At 47.2% G+C, this 20,267-nt stretch overlaps 1 protein-coding gene across 1 annotated transcript in view; it reads right to left on the bottom strand.

Moving 5' to 3' along the window:
- Nucleotides 1-875: 875 nt before the first annotated feature.
- Nucleotides 876-20,267, bottom strand: part of MYG1 (MYG1 exonuclease) — a 151,220-nt gene continuing 131,828 nt past the window's right edge. The window contains exons 6-7 of the mRNA XM_078687613.1: nucleotides 19,438-19,619; nucleotides 876-1,364 (exon numbers count right to left, since the gene is read on the bottom strand). Coding sequence (XP_078543739.1) covers nucleotides 1,184-1,364; nucleotides 19,438-19,619 — 363 coding nt within the window. The 3' untranslated portion in view covers nucleotides 876-1,183. The remainder of the gene's footprint in view (nucleotides 1,365-19,437; nucleotides 19,620-20,267) is intronic.

Here is a 20,267-nt window from a genome sequence, read left to right as displayed (position 1 = left end):
TATAGTCTACGAACAACTGGGAGAAGGAGACATAACTCTGTTATTGCCAATAACACTGGCATGTTCCTGCCAGCATCTACTGACATCCACTGGGCCCGTTTAATCACAGCATAAGACAGGCGTAATCGAGAACATATTCCAATTAAGAACTATTGCCGTGTTTATGTCCCAGTACTGCGGGCGGGCAGCTCTGGGGGTATTTCCATGCGGCTGCCTTGGACAGGCTGCCTGACAGCTTTCGTAGCAATGAACGCCTTCACCAACTGGCCGCCATGAATACCAGGGTGGCTGCAGAGTCGCACACAGCCTCTGCAAACACACCTTGAATCCTTTTAAAACTGAACATAACGCTTACTACAGGCAGTGCTTGAAATGGAAAAATATAAGTGCAGGTACTCTGTACCAGAGTACCTGCTTGTTTTTGAGAAGTGCTGGTACTCTCCAATTAAAAGTATAGCATTTCTCTTGAGAAGTGCCGGTACTCTCCCTCCCAAAATAAAAAAAAGTGCCGGTACTCCGTACCGGACAGTACCGGCCCATTTAAAGCACTGACTACAGGTATACAAACCCTAGCACACTGCGCTATTTACGAGATATTTCACCTTGGAAAAAATGGTCATGTTTGGCAAGGGATAGGAGAGGTGAGGTGAGGTGAATCTTAAAGGCCCTTAAATATCAAATGGAGTAAGGAAGAGTTAGGGGTAAAAAGGTCCCACTCAGCTCCCAAGCATATGCCAGCAAAAATCAAAATGTGAGTAGGAACTGTATTTGAGAGGATACCTTTGACAACTACTTTCGATCTGTAGTATATGCTTTGCCACTAACAATACTGGTGGTTGATAGTGTCATCATCGAATCAATCGTAAAGGATCAAACATAATCAAGATATTAATTTAATGGAAAGAAAACAAATGCCACTGAATACATAAAAATGTCTGCATTTAAACCAGTTTAAGGAGGGGGCAGTAGGTCTTTTTCTTTAGGGATGGGTTGAAGGGATTGTCTACCGCAGCCTTGCTTGAACTCAAGGGTGCAGACAAGCTGGCACGGCACAATCTTCTGTCAGAGTGAGACTAGCAGGTGAACACTGTGGTACAGTCAGAGGGGAGACTACTTGGAATAGGATAGTGTTCAGTGACTGCCGTCCATTGGAGGCTTGCTGGGATGTAAGAGAATTGAGAGATCACTGTCCATTAGCAGCTAGCTGTTTCTCCAGGGTTTTCCGTGCCATAGCCAAAGCCCCCTCTTTCGTCAGGTTCCCACCGATGAAGCCGCTGGTGTGAACGAAGATGCAGCCCGGGATCCCGCTGATCTGTGACAGCTCATCATCCCGCACGCCGCGCCACTCCTCCAGGAGCGAAAGCCTGTAGAGAGTGAAAGATGCCCAAAATGAGATGTTCATAGCCAAGAATGCAGAAGACAAATTATCCTGCCTATATCATTCTGTGTACAACCCCATCCCTTCTGCAGCAGCGGTCCAATCTCACATTCGTCACTACCCACTTCAACATGCATATTTTACAACCCAGGTCTATAAAGGGTGACAACAGATCCCAGATACCGTCCTAGCCCTATAGTGGCACTGCCTCAACTCTGTCCAGGAGAAAAACAAAGTACTGGAGAACTACCAACCACCAATGCCGCTCTCAGACGGGATCGCTTACTTGGCGGCTTGAAAGGAGGTCAACCCTTATAAACAGCCTTTTGTCAAGGGATGTCACTATCAATAGACATAAGAATGAATATGCTACTTACCAGTATGCATCTGTTCTTGGCATGTAGGGCTGCTGACATTCATATCTATAGCATAGATCGCCGCCTAGTGTTGGGTCCGGATGATTGCACATTGTTGTCCTGGAAGAGTCTTCGAAGTATCACGAGATAGGTGGCTCCTCCCCTGGACTACAGTGCGCATGGGCATCGACTCCATCCCCAGATTGTTTTTAGCCATTGTGGCAAAGATGGAGTGTAATAGTGTTAGTGATGGCCATGCTAAGAGTAAGTGTTAAAAAGTCAGCAGCCCTACATGCCAAGAACAGATGCATACTGGTAAGTAGCATATTCAGTTTGAGGCATGTGGGCTGCTGAATTCATATCTATAGCATAGAATACATAGCAGTCCCTCCATTAACGGCGGCCACCTGTGCCAGCTGCAGAAGTCTGAAAAAGCGTTTTAAGAACAGCCTGCCCTACAGCTGCTTGCTGCTTGGAGTGCACATCAACACAGTAGTGTTTAGTAAATGTGTGTGGTGTAGACCATGTGGCTGCTCTACAAATATCTTCCAAAGGGATATTACCAAGGAAAGCCATAGAGGCCCCCAACTTTCGGGTGGAGTGGGCTCTTGGAGGGACCGTTAAAGTGCGCTTAGCCTTGTGATAGCAAATTTGAATGCATTTAACGATCCACCTGGCAATACCTGCCTTGGAAATGGGGTTGCCTTTGTGCTGGGCTGAGAAGGCAACAAAGAGTTGTTGTGTTTTCCTAAAGTCTTTGGTTCTATCGATGTAGTACATCAAGGCTCGCTTGACATCAAGAGTGTGGAGCATTCTTTCGGCAACTGTTTCTGGATTTTGAAAGAATGCGGGCAGTTCAATGGTCTGACATGGAACTGCGAAACCACTTTAGGAAGAAATTTAGGGTTAGTGCGCAGCACCACCCTGTTGGAGTGAATTTGAATGAATGGCTCTTGTACAGTGAGCGCCTGTAGCTCACTAACACGTCGCAGAGACGTAATGGCAATGAGAAAAGCCACTTTCCATGTCAAGAACTGAATCTCACATGAATGTAGAGGCTCAAAAGGTGGGCCCATTAACCTGGTGAGGACCACATTGAGGTTCCATACAGGAGCCGGCGGGGTCCTGGGAGGGATGACCCGCTTCAGGCCTTCTAGGAAGGCTTTAATGGCAGGCACTCTGAAGACGGAGAGATGCTTCCTGTTCTGGAGATAAGCTGCTATGGCGGATAAGTGTATCCTGATGGAAGCGTATGCTAGATTGCATTTGTAAAGATGTAACAAATAGCAGATGATGTTGGGAGTGGATGCATCTAGCGGGTTGATGTTGTGTGTAGCACAGTAAATGACAAACCGCTTCCATTTTGCTGCATAGCAGGCTCTGGTGGTGGGCTTTCTTGCCTCCCGTATGATATCCATGCATGCAGGAGGCAAGTCAAGGTAGCCAAACTCTAAGACTTCAGGAGCCAGATCGCCAGGTTGAGCTGTTGCGGATCTGGATGCTGAATGTCGCCATGGCTCTGCGTCAAAAGCTTGGGCGTGAGGTGTAGCCTTTGATGCGGTACCACGGAGAATTCCAGAAACGTGGTGTACCAGTGCTGGCGTGCCCACGTTGGAGCAACCAGGATGAGAGTCATCGAGTGTTGCTTTAGCTTTCTTGCCACCAGCGGTATGAGAGGTGCTGGGGGAAAAGCGTACGCAAATCTGCCTGACCAGTTCATCCATATCGCATTGCCCTGCGACTGTGGGTGAGGGAACCTGGCGGCAAAGCTTTGGCATTTTGCGTTTTCCCTTGTGGCGAACAGGTCTATCTGTGGATGACCCCACTTCTGAAAGTACGGGCGGAGTACTGATGGATGTATCTCCCACTCATGCATCTGGTGGCTGTACCTGCTGAGCAGGTCCGCCATCTGATTGTCCGTGCCTGGGAGGTGTTCCGCCATGAGGAAGATGTTCCTTTGAATGGCCCACTTCCACATGCTCTGAGCCAGATGAGACAACTGTGGAGAGTGTGTACCTCCCTGCTTCTGGATGTAGTACATGGCTGTCATGTTGTCCGTCCGGATCAACACGACCTTGTTGCACAGATGTACTTTGAATGCTTTCAGTGCCATGAAGATTGCCATCAGTTCTAGGTAGTTGATGTGCATCTTCTTTTGCTGTATTGTCCATAGTCCCTGCACTGTGTAGTGGAGTACATGAGCTCCCCATCCCTGGAGAGACGCGTCCGCCGTCAGGATGATCTGTGGGACAGGCTCTTAGAACGGTCGGCCCTTGCAAAGGTTGTGTGGATTCCACCAATGCAGAGAGTTGTATGCCCGACCGGTGACCAACACTAGGTCTTTCAACTGTCCCTGAGCCTGATTCCACTGATGCGCTAAGCATTCCTGGAGCGGACGCATATGTAACCTCGCGTACGGGACTATGAAAATGCAGGAGGCCATCATGCCTATCAACTGCATGAACACTCTCGCAGGAAGCGAGTGTTGCGGTTGGAACGGTTGGATTAGCGACTGGATGTTGATCCGCGCTGAAGTTGGCTGAGCCGTGGCTGCCAGAGTATTGATTAATGCACCTAGATATTGCCGCACATGGGCTGGCTGAAGGTGCGACTTCGGATAGTTCAGGGAGAACCCCAGACTGTGAAGAAGGTGAATGGTGTGGGACATGACCGCGGCGCACTGCTGGGCCGACTTTGCCTGAACCAGCCAGTCGTCCAGATAAGGGTAGACATAGATGTGTTGTCTTCTGAGGTGCGCCGCCACTGTCGCTAGATATTTGGTGAACACTCTGGGGGCCGTGGTCACTCCGAAAGGAAGGACCTTGAATTGATAATGCCGATTTTGAATGGTGAATCTGAGGTATTTTTTGTGTGATGGATGGAGTGGAATGTGGAAGTAAGCATCCTTGAGGTCCAAGGTTGCGAGGAAGTCTCCCTGATTGAGGAGCGGAAGAACCTGCTGCAGCGTTAGCATGTGGAAGTGTTCTGAGAGAATGTACTGGTTTAGGGGCCTGAGGTCCAGAATAGGCCTGAGGGACCCGTCCTTCTTTGGGATTAAGAAGTACAGGGCGTAAACCCCTGTGCCTTCCTCCTCCACTGGCACGAGCTCTATAGCGCCCTTTTGCAGCATGCAAGACCCTCCTGCTGCAATAAGTGCAAATGCTCTGTGGACATAGGACGGTGTTTTGGTGGTATGTTGGGTGGAGTGGATGTGAGCTCCAAACAATAGCCGTACTGGATAAGTTTCCTGACCCACCTGTCTGTGGTGATGGTTTTCCAGACTGGCAGGAACCGCTGGAGTCTCCCCCCCGACAGGTGTGGAATGGTCGGGGGCAGTGACAGGGCGCCACTGTTTGTTGGAGGCGGAGGAACGGGAGTTGTTGTTGCCCTTGCCTCTGCCTTTGGCGTTGTTGCCCCGATAACCTCCTCTATTCTGTTTGGGGTAAGAGGATTGCGCCCCACCTCTATTGAATTGTGTTTGCTGGGACATCTGGCCTCTGGAAACACCCCTATTGCCTGAGCGACGAAAAGTGCTCCCCCGAAACTGTTGGGATTGGAGAGCTCCCATGGACTTGGCAGTCTCGGTATCCTTTTTTATTTTTTCCAAGGTGGTATCCACCTCAGGACCAAATAATCTGTCAGGGTTAACTGGCTGGTTGAGGATGGTAGTTTGGATCTCAGGCTTAAATCCAGAGATTCTGAGCCATGCCTGTCGCCTTAACATCACACTGGTGTTAATTGCCCTGGCTGCAGTATCGGCAACGTCCAGGGCACACTTTATTGAAGCGTTGGAGATGAGCTTCCCTTCCTGGATAAGCCTCTCCGCAGCCTCCTTATATTGGTCTGGGAGATGTTGCAACAGGGTCTCTAGTGTGTCGAAGTGTGCCCTGTCGTAGCGTGCCAAGAGCGCCTGCGTGTTAGAGATACGCCATATATTGGCCGCCTGGGCTGCTACCCTCTTTCCCGATGCCTCTAGCACTTTGGACTCTTTGTCCGGGGGAGGAGCTTCACCAGTGGTTTGCGAATTTGCCCTCTTGCGGGCATTAGAAACGACCAGAGAGTCCAATGGCAACTGGCCCGTGATGTAAGTGGGGTCGCCAGGTGCCGGTCGGTATTTCTTTTCAATTCTAGGGTTGACCACCCTAGCCCGTGTGGGCTCTTTGAAAATGTCCGCAGCATGTTTGAGGACCCCTTTCAGCATTGGGAGGGTTTTTGCAGTCTTTTCAGCTGCTGAAAAAGTGTCAAAGAGGAAGTCCACCTCCACAGGGTCAGCATGGAGTTCAACGTCGTGGTTCGTAGCCGCCCTTTCAATCAAGGCATTGAATGCCGCAGAATCCTCAGTGGGAGACGTTTTGATATTGTATATCTGAGGGTCGAGGGCGGGTTGCTGATCCCCCTGGTCACCTGTGTCCACCCATGCGTCCTGTTGTGCATCAGGATCAGTGTGGGCCGGGAAGCTGTATTCCTCATCTTGATCCCCAGCATCCTCGGCATCGGAATAAGTTGGCGAGGGCGTGGCAATTCTTTGAGTCCGAGGAGTCAATGGTTCGACCAAGACTGGTGCATCAGAAGCAGGCCTTTTGCGCTTCAAAGGAATGGTATATGACTCCAAAGGCGTCGTTGCAGTTATTTTTCGCTTGTAAAGCGTAAGCTTCCCAGTGTCGGCATCGATGAAACGTTCCGACTGTTCCTCCAGTAATGGTGGTCGATGCGTGGAGTCCCCAGCCGGGAGAGTAGGCGTCGACCCCACAGCACTGTGCGTTTTCGCTTCGGGCGCCGCCCGTGGTGCGAAGGCCTTTAGTGCCACTTTCGGCGGAAACGTGAAGAGGAGTGGCGTCGATGACTTGGAGGTGGGGACCGACTGCTTCGGTGCGGAAGGCGTTTTGGGGTCTTCCGCCGAGGCCTTGTCCCTGATACGCTTGAGGGAGTCCGAAACCTGCTTCGTGAAGGAAGCGGACGGTTTCGCCGATACGACAGACGACCTCGGTCCAGCAACGTGGGAAGACTCGATCGTCGATGACTTTGGCTGGTCGGCTCAAGGCTTGCCAGTATTGGTGTCCTGGGCAACTGCTTTAGGGGCACCAACCTTCGGCTCGATGGCCTTGCCGGTCTTCGGCTCGACGCCCTTTGCAGCCTTTGTTGCCGCGCCCTTGCTCCGCTCCGGCTCGATGCCCGGTCCGGACTTCGGCTCGACGCCCTTGCTTGACGGAGTCTGGATGGCCTTTTTGGGCTTCAGCTCGACGCCTTTAGCCTGCTTCGGCTGGACGGAAGTCACCGACTTTGCCGGGTCGACAGGCTTCTTTGGCTTGGGCTGTCCCGACACCTCGGAGGACGAGGGTGTCGACGGTGGATCCGAAGGTTTCGGTTTCGATTGTGCCTGAACCACTTTAGGCTGTGCGGACACCGAAGGTTTCACTTTCGGTTTCGATTTCTTTAATGGCGGCTCCGTCGAAGCGTCCGTAGCCGGGCCGGGAGGCGGGGCAGTGGATTTTGGTAGAAGGTCTTGGGTAAGGCCGATAGGCGATCCCTCGACCTGAGCCTTCGTAAGTGTTCGAACGGGGCATAGCTCGTCCTCTGAGCTATCTTCCATGGCCCCATAGGCCTCATCGTCGTCTCCTACCTCGTCGACGACTTCTTCTACGGGTAGGCCTTCGACATCCACGAGAGTCGTAGTCGACTTCTTCCGCTGGAGGTGAAATCTGCAGCTGAACTTCGTGTTCGTCTGCTTCCTCGCTGTCGAAGATGTACACCGGTGCCGGGGCAGACTGCCGGGCCTCCATGCGCGCCACGCGCCGAAGCCGAATCGTTTTCTTGGAACGAAACCTGGAACAAGCCATACAGTTGGCTTCATCGTGGTCCGGCGACAGGCACTTGTTGCACACCGGGTGGACGTCGATGTGTGGGTACTTCGATCCGCACACGGGACACTTCTTGAACGGGCTCCGTTCCATGTCGCGTCGTCGAGGGTCTTGCTGCGTCGACTGGGCCTCGAACACCAAAGAGTCACGCGACTCCCTGGATGTTGAACTCGGAAGGCGAGTCCGAACAGAACTGGGCACCAAATGCAACAATACCGACGATAAAGAGAGAAAAAGGCCTTTTGGCCTCAAGAATTATGTCAATTCCGAACTGAGAGAACGAAAGTACATCCGAACCCAATGGCGGAAAAAAACAATCTGGGGATGGAGTCGATGCCCATGCGCACTGTAGTCCAGGGGAGGAGCCACCTATCTCGTGATACTTCGAAGACTCTTCCAGGACAACAATGTGCAATCATCCGGACCCAACACTAGGCGGCGATCTATGCTATAGATATGAATTCAGCAGCCCACATGCCTCGAACCATAGTTTATTCTCGTCATTCCTCACAGAATCCCAATGAAAGTAGCAGCAAGGAGAATGGTCCCACTCCTCTTTGCAGAATCAATTCCTGTAAGTGGTGAAAAGTGAAGTGCATACTCAATGCGCACTAAACCATCTGCATCTCTCTAAAGGATTCCAGCGTGTGTTGATGGTGGGAGAATTTTGCATCTGCAAGAGGGGGTATCACCATATTCTCATTGCGCCGCTAGACTATCTCCTTAGAGAATGAGGCATAGATTACATTTTGAGGGAAGCAGGCCTCTAGACTTAACTTACGTCTGTCTCCAGAATGTCTTTGGCCTACCACAAGAGCACTCAAATCTGGGTAAGGCGTTATGGATTGCTTCTGGAACAGAGCTCAATATATTTGCACTATATCTTTAGATTTAACTTTATAGACATTACAATAACAGTAGTATTCTCTTCTGGGACAGAGAGGAGAGTTTGTGTGCATTGCTAACTCCAGGATAAGATTCTTATTTCCAGAAACAAGGGGAGAGTTAAATCTGTATGATCATCCAATCGTGTGCCTCGTTGAGAAGAAAGCATACCACTTAGGCAAGGGCTGCCCGTTCTGAAGATTGAACGGATTAATCCAGGCACACAAAATGGAAAATCCCACCCAACGAACGAAAGCTATTCTACTCTACCAACATGGACTGCATGCTAAGAGGCAAAAGAAAGGACATCGACCCTATGCCAAAAACCTACATTGATTTCCCAGCTTTATACATCGCTGTAGTTCAAGGGCACCAATAAAGATGTATTTAATCAATAGGAGATACATTACAGAAACGAAAGACGTAGAAGCCGAATGTAGCAGAAAAGGAGAGGACAAACTAAATATTGAAAACAGGCAAAAAAATGTGGTCAACATGACAGAGGGCCAAGGACACAGAGGCAAGTAATGTCAGACTGTATTATCAAAGCAGAGAAATGTGTGAAATGTAAAAGGGAAACCATTTTGAGGGCTCATGAACACATTAAAGCAATGAACGTCTGGAGTTCTGCAGCATGCATATTTTTATGCATCTACTGTCCATGTCAAAATCATAAATCACCGTTCTGTGATTTCTGTCAGACATTCGCTTAAAAAAGGATTAAGGACACACAGCACTCACTTTCTCCACCCCAAACAATGTCTTTCTACACCAACGGCAGGTGAAAGTCAAAGAAAGAGGCATCAAAAACATTATCGTCGACCATTTCACTAACAAAATCCTCCTCCTGGTCTATCGCAAAGAAGATGGTAAAGATTGCAGGGACCTCTCAGTCTAACACCACATTGAATGACAACCAACTGACTAAGAGTTCGTCGTCTTAGACGCCACCACAAGCCATTTCACACTGGCCCAATCCTTCAGGGTTCTCTTCTGCGTCCATCTACCTAGGTACCACCTTTAAAGATGTCGCTACTCCTGCCAGCAGAGATTCTAGAGAAATCATCTTCCAGTCAACAGTGCAGAGAGGAGAAGAAATAGAAGGATGACGCATTAGATGCACTTTCCATTTCATAACTGTAAACAAAAACAGACGAAGAGATTTACTAGCAAAAATACCAATACTGTCCTTTTCTCATGACCAACCATATTATTCTCCTCCACATGAATAACCTTTCCCTATACCAATAGTATCACTCTGCAAGGGCTTCTGGTGGGAAAAAAAATGGTCAAGGAAAGTTATTACGAACATAGAGAGCCACTTAAGCCATTTGTTGACAAAGGGTGCTCACCTTCAGAAGGGAAGGAACACGTTTGGTTTATCACAAAAGGCCCCAGGGAGCTTCTTCAGAAACCATTTCCCATGTGTAAAAGTGAAGTCATGTAAACTATTTAACTGACAGATCAACTCCCTTGAGTACGGAGAAAAAAAAAAGCACTTCTTTGAAAACCATGCAGGACGCTTACCGGGGAGGACGACTGTTGGAGGTCACAAAAGACCCTGCCAACAAAAGAGGCCATGAACAGCCATTATGCGAGGGCTACATTGCCACAACGTCGTCAACACTCAGCATAGAGTATAGGGACCTATCTCATTTATCTTCATTTGAAGCTTCTATACAGCGGCTCCTACATCTTGGGTTATTAGTACACTTTACAATAGACTAGAGAAGCATTCCAACAAACAAAACTGCAATGGTGAGATCAAAATGGAGATGAATCAGCTGGAGCAGTAAATATAGTGAAGTGTACCGTGAGTTGAATGGGAAGTCTGATCATTCAAGCAGATGCGGAAAAGGTGTGATTTTAGTGGTTTCTCGAATGGTGAAAGTGTGGATGTGTTCGTAGATCTGTTCGGAGGGAGCTCCAGAAGGGCGCTGGAGTACATGAGATGGACTGGTTTAAGGCTTGGGCGGATGTCAGTGTTACGGTATACAGAGTTGTCGCTCCTGAAGCCTTTTTAGCCACCGGAAATGGTGAAAAGGGTAGCAAGACAATGGGGTTGCTGAAGGGCTTACAGGCTAGGCAGACGTCCTTGGAGTTCATCATCTCTTTATGAGAAGTCCACTGGCTCCTCAGCTGCTACTCGGCTAGGTGGTGCTTTCCTACACACGAGCCCCCTTTCCAAAATGACTCATCGTTACTCCCACTGCCCAGGAGTTAGAAAGGGAGATAACAAAAAGGCTAAGCAGGGTCGGATGAACTTGCCACTGAAAAAAGGAGCATGTGTTGGGATGAAGTTTCACTTTAATTTCTATGCCCTCCTACAAAGACCATAATTTGCAGCGCCATGGGACCGCCTGCACCCCCACGAGACATCCTCTACAGCCTGAACTCAGGTGGTCAGTAATGCTGGGGTTAGAGGATTCAAAGCACAAACCTGGGAAACCTGTGCCACCACAGCCGCAAACTTTCAATCTCCAAGACCTCCTAGGTCGCGTAATGCTAACTGGAGGTTCATTCTCAATCCAGATATGGTGATAGACTCTTGAAATTCCTGCTACTAATGGGTGTAATACACAAAACGCCCTAATTGATCAATCAGATATGCCATTTCGCAGATATACAAAGGCAGTGGATCGGGGTGTTGGGAAACCTGTACCATAGAGCGTGCAGTGGCGCACGTTACACATGCTTACTTCTAACAAGGCAACCACCTAGACTTCCTTGTAAAGGCAGGTTTAAGACCGAGCCACTAGATGCAGAGTGAATATAGAGAAAGATCTCCAGTCTGGATTCAGCTATTATATTTTACGCTTTGCTGCTTTTGTTCGCTTTCCACATTCTAGCCTCACTACACTGTGACAATTCTGATTTATCATATGTCTTTTGATTCAGTGTTTCTTCCTTTTTCTCTCAGTCTGCTATTTTTATAATACATGACCAAATCTTCGCTTGAGGCAGGGAAATGGTTTTAATGAGCGACTCTTCACCCCCTTCAGACTTACTCCTCCCCTGTGCACTGCAGACACCCCTCAGAGAGGAAGAGGAGAAAATATACCACGCTTTGAGGACTGAATCTAGTTCCAGGGCTCAATGTATGTCACAAAATCCCCAGGGAAGAGCTCTTTCCACCCACACAGTGGATACCTCATTAACATGAAAATAGCGGGTTCCCAGAGTCCCTCTCACAGACAATCAATTGCGCCACAGATCCCCAGCTGGTTACAACAAGGGTCACAGACGTTTATGATTGTCCTTGGTTAGTCTCGGACTACTGTTGTAACCACATTTCGTCACAATAATTAATATTATACTGATCCAGCAAGCTGGAGTGATAATGAATTTGAGAATGATGTGATCAATTGATCAAATGGATGACTTTATTGGCCCAAGAAAGGTCACCGATGACAGCAGGAGATGTGTTCCTCATAGGGCTTTGGTTCACCTCTAGGACCCAAACATTTATTAATAGTAGCAAAGATTCGGTAATAGTCTTTCTGGTGGATACTTTAACTCCAGATTCCTCACTTTAGAATATTCCCCAGGCACCAAATTGGATCTAAAAGCTTCTCTTAGGCTGTGCTCTTGGGGTAGTGGAAGGGCAGTGAGGAATCTACTGTTAGAATATCCATCAGAAAAGGCAATACCGAAAGTAAGTAACTTGTGTTTTTTAATGAATACTTCTAACTGCAGGTTCCTCGCCTTAGAGTAGAGAAATCAACTTGTGGAGGATAAGTGAAGTAGACTCAAACTAGAATGTCCTGCAGGACCAATTGGGCAAATTGTCCTTCCTGCCGGACCAGGCTGTCAAGACAATAGTGCTATGTAAACAATGACTCCCATGTCAGGGCCTAGCAGATGTCAAGTACAGGTACTCCACAAGCCAATGACGTTGAATGAGCCATAGCCCTTTAGAATGAGCTCTTAGGCCTTCCAGGGATTGCTTCTTGGTGAGTATATAGCAGATCTTAAGGCAGAGGACTATCCACCCAGACAGGGTCCTCTTTTGCTATGCTTACCCTTTTTTCGCCCCAAGAAATACACAAAAAGATGATAGTCCACACAGTGTTCCTTGGTACGGACAATGTAAAATCAAAACACCCATTTTTGGTCCAGCTGAAGGTCCAGGAAGTGCCGGGGGCTGCCACGTCAGCCTGGGATCATGACGTAGCGCGTTGCCACGTCCTCGCGCTATCGATCATTTTCTGTTAAAGAGACTCGGCCGCTCTACTCTGGTTCACCACCCTCGGAGTGAATCGAGCCGGAGAGGTATGGTAGCTGCGATTCTTCTACCCGTTTGATCTTAGTGATACCGCCCCATCAGGGACATATTTAGCACTCAGGCCTTTAGCGCCATCCCACGATTTATGCAATCGGACTTTGCCTAATTCAGTGGGCGTTTTGTTGTTGTTTTGAATACCGGCGCATAGGCGAGTAATTAATTATTTGTTGTTCAAGGCAGTAACCGGCCTTCGACATGTTCTTCTCTTATCCCAGCCATTGCACCATTGATGTAACGATACTTGGCCTGTTTTGATCTTACACCCGTTGCGGTGGAGATTGTTTTTAATTGGTTTTAGAAGTTAAATGATTTAGAGGTGGAGTCCTGGCTTTCATCCTTTAAATACCACCGACTCTAGGTACAGTACGCACCCAGTTTTCTGTCCATATGACTCATCTTACATGCCCATTTCTGTTGGCAAGTGTAGAACCCAACTTCTTCCATTGTAGAATTGCAGATGTCAGTCTCTTACATCTATTGTTTCTCATTATATACGTAGACTTTGTTCTTCCTTTCAGCTCAAAAGGGATTGATCCCTGGACCTGTGAGCCGACCGTGTCGCTGTTTGCCCCTACATATATTTATTTATATATCTCCACATCGTTACCAGGAATTTATATCCTGATGCTTATCCTTTAATCTATTTGAAGTGAGTACTGAATTTTGTACTACCCCAGAGTTACTGAGATAATCCATCTCAAATGCCACTCAAGGCCCCTTTTTTGTTTCCCTCTCTTATTAAGAGTGTTTTCTCAGCCCTACATCCATACAGAATACGGTGGAATTGTTCCCCCGTTTTCCTCACGTAGGTATTCGTACCTGATTCTTTCCATTTAGCACAGACACCATTGTAAATATACCCCCTCACACACTGTTTGTTTCCCACAGGTGCTCCACTAGTCCTGAAGAAGACCCCACCTCAAGGACTACTACCTGTCCTGAACCACAGGGGTTGAAACGTCGACTACATTCCAAATACAAACTCTAGTGACACCTCATAAGATAAAGTCAGGGTCCTGCGGAGTTATGTATTGTAATGGGAACATTTTAATCATGTATGGAAACGTATACAGCAAATTATACTGATGTGTATATGTCACCACTACTTTTCCTTGTCCCCTACCCACACGTGAACACTTCATCCCCATCTTCCTCTCTTTCCACGTCACCCTGAGCACTGTATATATAAGAATCATTTGCATTTTTGTTTTACTGAGCATATGTAAGACTCATATTTTAGATGCTTTGATTTGTACTGCATCAGATATTTTGGAACAATACAAAGACACTGAAGTGGATCTATTGACCACATTTAAATTTGTGTTGTTTTTGTGCTACTATGATTGTTTGAATACTTGCTCGAACTCCTGCGACCACTTTACTTAATACTGTATTTGTTTGACCCAGGTCAGGTAGTATATATGGGTTACCCCCCTTTATATACAACACTGGATTCAAGCTAGCCTGGCTGAAGAAGGGTGACATACCCTGAAACCGGCCCCAGGATGCTTGTTTCCGATCCAGGGAGGACCTGGCCTGGCAGTTAGATCTGGACTGTTCCAATGGGGCACAGGGTCAAGACTGATTTGCATACGGCTGGGTCCAAACTGGTGTGGCGTAGTGGGCAAAAGAGCGATGGATTTAACCCAGATCTTTTGACTGGGGAAGAATGTTTGCATTGTCAGCATTCCGTACATCATTTGTTTGCTGTAACACAATGTAAATAGGTGGCACGACTTTTGTCAAGAATGCAGCCAGAGTCCTTACACCAACTTGGTGGGGGGTTATGGTAATTGCTCTAAAATTTAACCCATGTAATGAGCGGACGTAATCACAATGAGGAAGATAGTCTTCAAAGTCAAGAGACACCTGCAAACAACTATTCATAAGCCTGAAGAGCATACACATGAGAAATGTCAAAACCAAGTTACGGTCCCACTGTGGCTTCACAAACTGCTTGGGAGGGGCTTGTGTCAAACCTTTGCTAAATCTCATCACACAAGTGATTTAAACTTGAACTGTTGATCTGGTAAACATAGGTGACAAAATAACCTTTAATAGTGCCCACTGCAAGATCTTGTTGGGCTAAAAATAAAACAAACAAAAGCACATTTGACAGCTTTTCTTGCAATAGATCAGTCTCATGAATGCCACATCAGTCCAAAAGTTTGTACTGGTGCCCAGCAAAAATGCATTTTGTGGGAGGATTCCTGGCAAGAAATATGACATTCACCACTTCAGGGAGCAGATCAAATGCAGCTAGTTGCCGCTGCTCAATCTCAAAAGCATGTAGGTGTAGATTGCACAGATTTGGGTGTTGGACTCTGCCCCATTGCTGGGACTGAAGATCCTCGTAGAGTGGTAGCTTGGTTGGAGGACAGATGCTCATGCCCAGCGGTTCCAGATACCATACTCTTCTGTAGCCACTAAGGTAACTTGGGCCTAGTCATTCTTTACCTTTTTCAGAACTCAGGGCAGGAGAGGGAAACGAGGGAAGGCGTACATGAGTCTCTGGTTCTATTTCAGATGGAATCCATCTCCTACCGAGGTCTCTTGCAGAAACGCCAACAAGCAAAATGTTCGGACAATGCATGTTGTCGACCTTGGCAAAAAGGTCTTGTAATGGTTCTCTCCACTTTTGGAAGATGTCCTACGTTACCTCATGATAACACCACTGGTAATATATCAGATGCCACCTGCTCAGCTCATATGCTCTGGCATTGAGGGACCATGCCAGGAGGTTTGCGATCAGGTGAATGCCTTGTGGTGTTATCCGTGAGAAACTTCATCAGTATCTTCTTGAGGAACCATCAGAATTATTTCAGAGCCACACGAAAGGCCAGTAACTCCAACAGTTTGATGTCAGACCAGGCTTCTGTCTGAGGCCACAGTCCTCTGATCTCCCTCTTTCCCAATTGACCTATGCAGTCCAGCAGTGATGTGTCCGTCACCACCATCAGTTCTGGTTAGGGAAAAGAGAGAGGCCCGACGTCGGACCAATTGCGTTAGAGCAGCCACCTCAGATAGTGAACCATCTCCTCCAAGATTTAAATGACATATGTCAGATTCCCTTTAAGCTGGGCACATTCGAACTTCAGATTCTATAGCAGAGCACATGTGCCACCTGGTATAGCAGACAAAGTGGATGCAAGAGGCTAAAAACCCAAGAAGCCTCACAGCTGATTTCACCATGATCCCGGATTGAGCTTGAAACATCAGGATCATAGACCGGAATCGTAGATTCAGAGGGAAGGCCTGAATCACAGTGTCCAGGATAGCTCCAATGAATGGAATTGTGAAGGAGCCAGGGGCAAATTTGGCTCGTTCATCATGAACCCAAAAGATGAGGGGTTTCGCTGTCATTCCAAAGTGGTCTACGACTCACTGTGGCGAGCTTGGCTTCAACAACCTGTCATCTAAGTGTGGAAGGACCTCTGGGGGGCAGGCAGTGATCACTGTCATCACTTTTGTTAACATCCAAGGGGTACGGTCTAGGCCAAAAGGGAGTACAACAAACTGAAAATACTCGTGGTCCACCTTGAACAGCAGGTCCAAGGACACCAGTTCCCAGTGTCCAGGGCAGATAGAATTTGTCCCTCCGCATGAAAGCCTTCAAAAGCCGGAGAATGAAAATAGACCCCCGTGCTCGCTTTGGAATAAGGAACTAAAAAGAGTAGCAGCACACTCCTATTTCTGGATATGGTACCCTCTCGATAGTACCCTTTGAGAGTAATGCTCACACCTCAGGCAGTAGAATGGACAGGTGCTTGTATGAAATTGGCTCTGATATGGAGAGGAATATTTGGCAGGCAAAAAGAAAAGGAAGGGCATAGCCATGTTGAGGGATGTGTAGGGACCATCTGTTGTATGTGATGGATAGCTACCCTGGGAGGAAAATGATGGAACCTGACCCACACTGGATGGGCATGTGACACTAAAGGCACACTAAAGTGGTTTGGTGGCAGTTGTAGAAGGGGAAGACAAATGGGAGGACTGATGTCCCTGGTGGCCAGTGCAGTGCCTGCCAGACCCACCTGCAGATCTGCCAAGTCCGCAGGAACAGGCAGGGATCAGCCCAGAGGGTTGCAGAGCCACAATGAAAAGATACAGCATCCCCAGCTAGAAGATCTCGACTGGCATATGGAAGCATTAAGAGCCTGGAAACTCCAGTCTCATCATTTTAGGTGCCAGGGCAGGTGCCCTGCATCGGGGAATAGCATCAAGAACTCAGAAAGGTGAGTGCTTCCTCAAGAAGGAATATTTCTCCTTCCTATGATGCTTTTTTGGAGAACATTCCATAGGAAGGTGAATTATCTCTGGGAGACGGGAGTACACTTGAAGTCTCCCTGATGCCTCAGTCAAAAAAAAAAAACCTTGGCCTCTTTCTCCATGATGGCCTTCAGGTGCACAGAGGGGCAAGATTTGCATGCAGCAGCAGCATCATATTCTGACCCCAGACACCACGAAGAGTAATCATGGGGTCTAAAGGGACTAAAGCTTGTGGCACCGTCTACAGTAGGGTAAACTATGGGTCCTTTGTGGAGACATTTTATCTAGTCGCATTTGATCACTGACAAATAAGGCTTCGAGAGAGCGCTCTGGACCCAGTCAGTGAGGTGCGGAATACCAACTGACACCAGGTTGATGCCTAACATGCTAGAGTGCTGTCCTTTACAGAGGCGAGGTCATGTCTGGAGCAGTGGCGCCACCTGGAGTGTCATTGCGGCAGAAACGTTTTCGAGCCTAGTGAGAAGCTTGGAAATAGTATTCATAAGGCGAGGAATTTGCAGGAAGATGTAATAACAAGGGGTAAAAAACAAAGGGAAAACTCTGCACAACAGAAGAGTACAAAACTAGGGATGAGGAAGTGAAACTGAAGAGGGCAATTTGCACCGACAGGGAGTGAATGCACAGGAAATAATTCTAATGGCTAAGGAATAATGAGAGGAATTTGTTCTCGAATAATCATAATGGCCCAGGCAATAACAGGGCAGCGAAAGCATAGCACAACTGCCAAAGGCTCAGGTGTAATGTCTGGGACATGCCAGCCTTTAAAGGGCAGTGAACGCACTGTACAGCCTCCAATGCCCAAGTCATACTCAGAGGAGACTGTTCTGGTCTGAATGTATAGAAATGCAGAAAGCAGAACCTCTGGCTCATGCATAATGAAAGAGCAATGTCTGCAATGAAATAACAGTGACTATACTGACCAATAATGTGAGGAAATCTTCAGGACTGAAAGAACAATGATGGCATGGAACCACCACCAATGGTCTGCATAACAGAAAAATGATGTCTACACTAAAATGCACAAGTATGAATTGAATCACAGATGTATAGTGGAAATGGAAGAGAAATGACTTCACTGAAATTAATGCATTGAATAATAACTGCTGGTTCAGGCGAGATGGACCAGACATGTTTGCCCTGAAAAGGCAGAGAAAGTACAGAACAATCCCCGATGGCTGACGTGTAATTAGAGGAAGTCGTAAGGACTGAAAGGACAGTGAATACATGGAACCAGTACTGCGGACTCGGGTGCAACGGATGGGACATTTCTGCACCGGTAGGGCAGTGAATGCATTACACAACTTCCAAAGGCTAAGGTATGATGGAAGGAAATTCTTCTGTCCGGAAAGAACAATGAAAGCGCATATTAACAAATGATGGCTCAGGCGATTTAGAAAGGAAATGTCAGAACTGAAAGGGCACCGAATGCATGGGAGAACATGAGCCGGTTCAGGGATAATGGATGAAAATAGCTACCCGCTGAAAGGGCAGAGAATGCGTGGAACCACCAATGGTCAAGTGTAATGGAAGTTAATTTACTGTAATGAAAGTGCAGTGAATGGATGTCCAACCTTTGATGTCTAAGGCATAAGAGGAGGAAATCATTCTGCTCTTAAAGGGTAATGAATGCACAGATCAACCTCCTGGCCTAAGCAATAAAGAAAGAGCAACAGACTAATGAAAAAGGTCTGGGACAGACACATGATACTAAAGGCACAGATGAAACTGCAGCACACACTTAGGGAAATGGACAGATGAATGAGTTGGTGACCCATTTGCAGTCACAAAATGTTTTCAACGAAGAGGAGGCAGGAAGTAGAACTGAAGGAGTAGAAAAATTGTACAAGGAGAGAGCTAGGGGGGTTAATGGGAGATGGAGTCAAGTGAGAGAATGAGGAGAGAACTATGCATGGCTGGATTTTCATACAAATTCCCCAACTGGATATTGGGCCCAATTAGGTTCAATCACCATGATCAGTGATTGTTAGGCCCTTAATTTAACTGGACTGCTCAGTACCTTGGCACATATTTGCGGACCGTTTCCCCCGGAGGTCATTTTGTACAAGTTAATGAACCTAGGGCCAAAACCACAAAGATGCAGTTTAAAATGGGCCACTGTGGGAAATTCGTATAAGAGGCCACAATTTGAGAGACCTAAAGCATAAATAGCCTACTAAATCAATGGGCCAGTGAAAACAAGAGCTGGCGAGCAGGACAGAGCACTTCTAGTGTAGTCAATTGTACAGCGTGAACAAGTTAACCGTGCATACTGGCCAATAAGCCTAAAGCTTGGCTATACTAAACATGCACCAGACAGCTCTCCAGTTTCTCAATATAGGGGCGTACTCCCAAGAGCATTTGCTTGCCTAACCCACTGGTCCTTACCTATTCTGGAAAGTGTTCAGTCCTGCAGGTACACATTGTACCCTCCACTGGCCATTCTGGTCTGTATACAGCACAAACTTGATAGGTTTCTCCACGTTTAGCTCTTGCTCCAGACGAAAGAGGTGCTCCTTCCATGGGCAGCCGCCGCGAGACAAGACCACTATCTCCCCGCTGGCATCTACCTGAATGGACAGAGAAGAGGAAAGAGAAGCACAGTCTTAAAAATGTTATCAAACCAAAGAGTGTGACAGCTATATGTAGATTCAGAGGCCTAAAATAACCTAGATTGTGCCTTCAGTGTTAGTTCAACACATGTATCAATCAATTAATTCTTTTATAATCATACAACACATCTGCTGCAGAAAACAGAAGACACCCAGCAGAAAAGCCCCAGAGTCAATGTTACTGTGGCACAATCAACATAGAGGAAGACAGAAAGAAAGACATGAAACAGCAGCCACTCAAGACCATAACCGGACAATCATGATAGCAGTACACGGAGTGCAAGAATGTAATACAGTAAAAGGCTAAGAGACATCTTTGCACAAGTGCACATTTAATTTAGAAATATCATGGGAAAGATGTCGGATTTAATTATGTATTTTAATGATCAAACAACTGAACACATTATTCCTGCTTTTACATACATTGAGTTATTCCTTGCTGAAAACAGTCTGTAGCACGTTAGTAAAAAAGCAGGCGACTGTTCAGTCTTTTTTCCGAGTTCTGGAGCAGTAGATGGTTACTGGGCAATATCCAAAGTGCATTCTGTTGTTTAGCATTATCCCAATGCTATTTGGATACTAACTGGACAATTAGGGCACTCCATT

This window comes from Lissotriton helveticus, chromosome 1_1 (assembly GCF_964261635.1).
Source record: "Lissotriton helveticus chromosome 1_1, aLisHel1.1, whole genome shotgun sequence".
Classification (NCBI taxonomy): domain Eukaryota; kingdom Metazoa; phylum Chordata; class Amphibia; order Caudata; family Salamandridae; genus Lissotriton; species Lissotriton helveticus.
The sequence above is the reverse complement of the archived record's forward strand: the minus strand, read 5'-3'. Positions and strand labels throughout refer to the sequence as shown.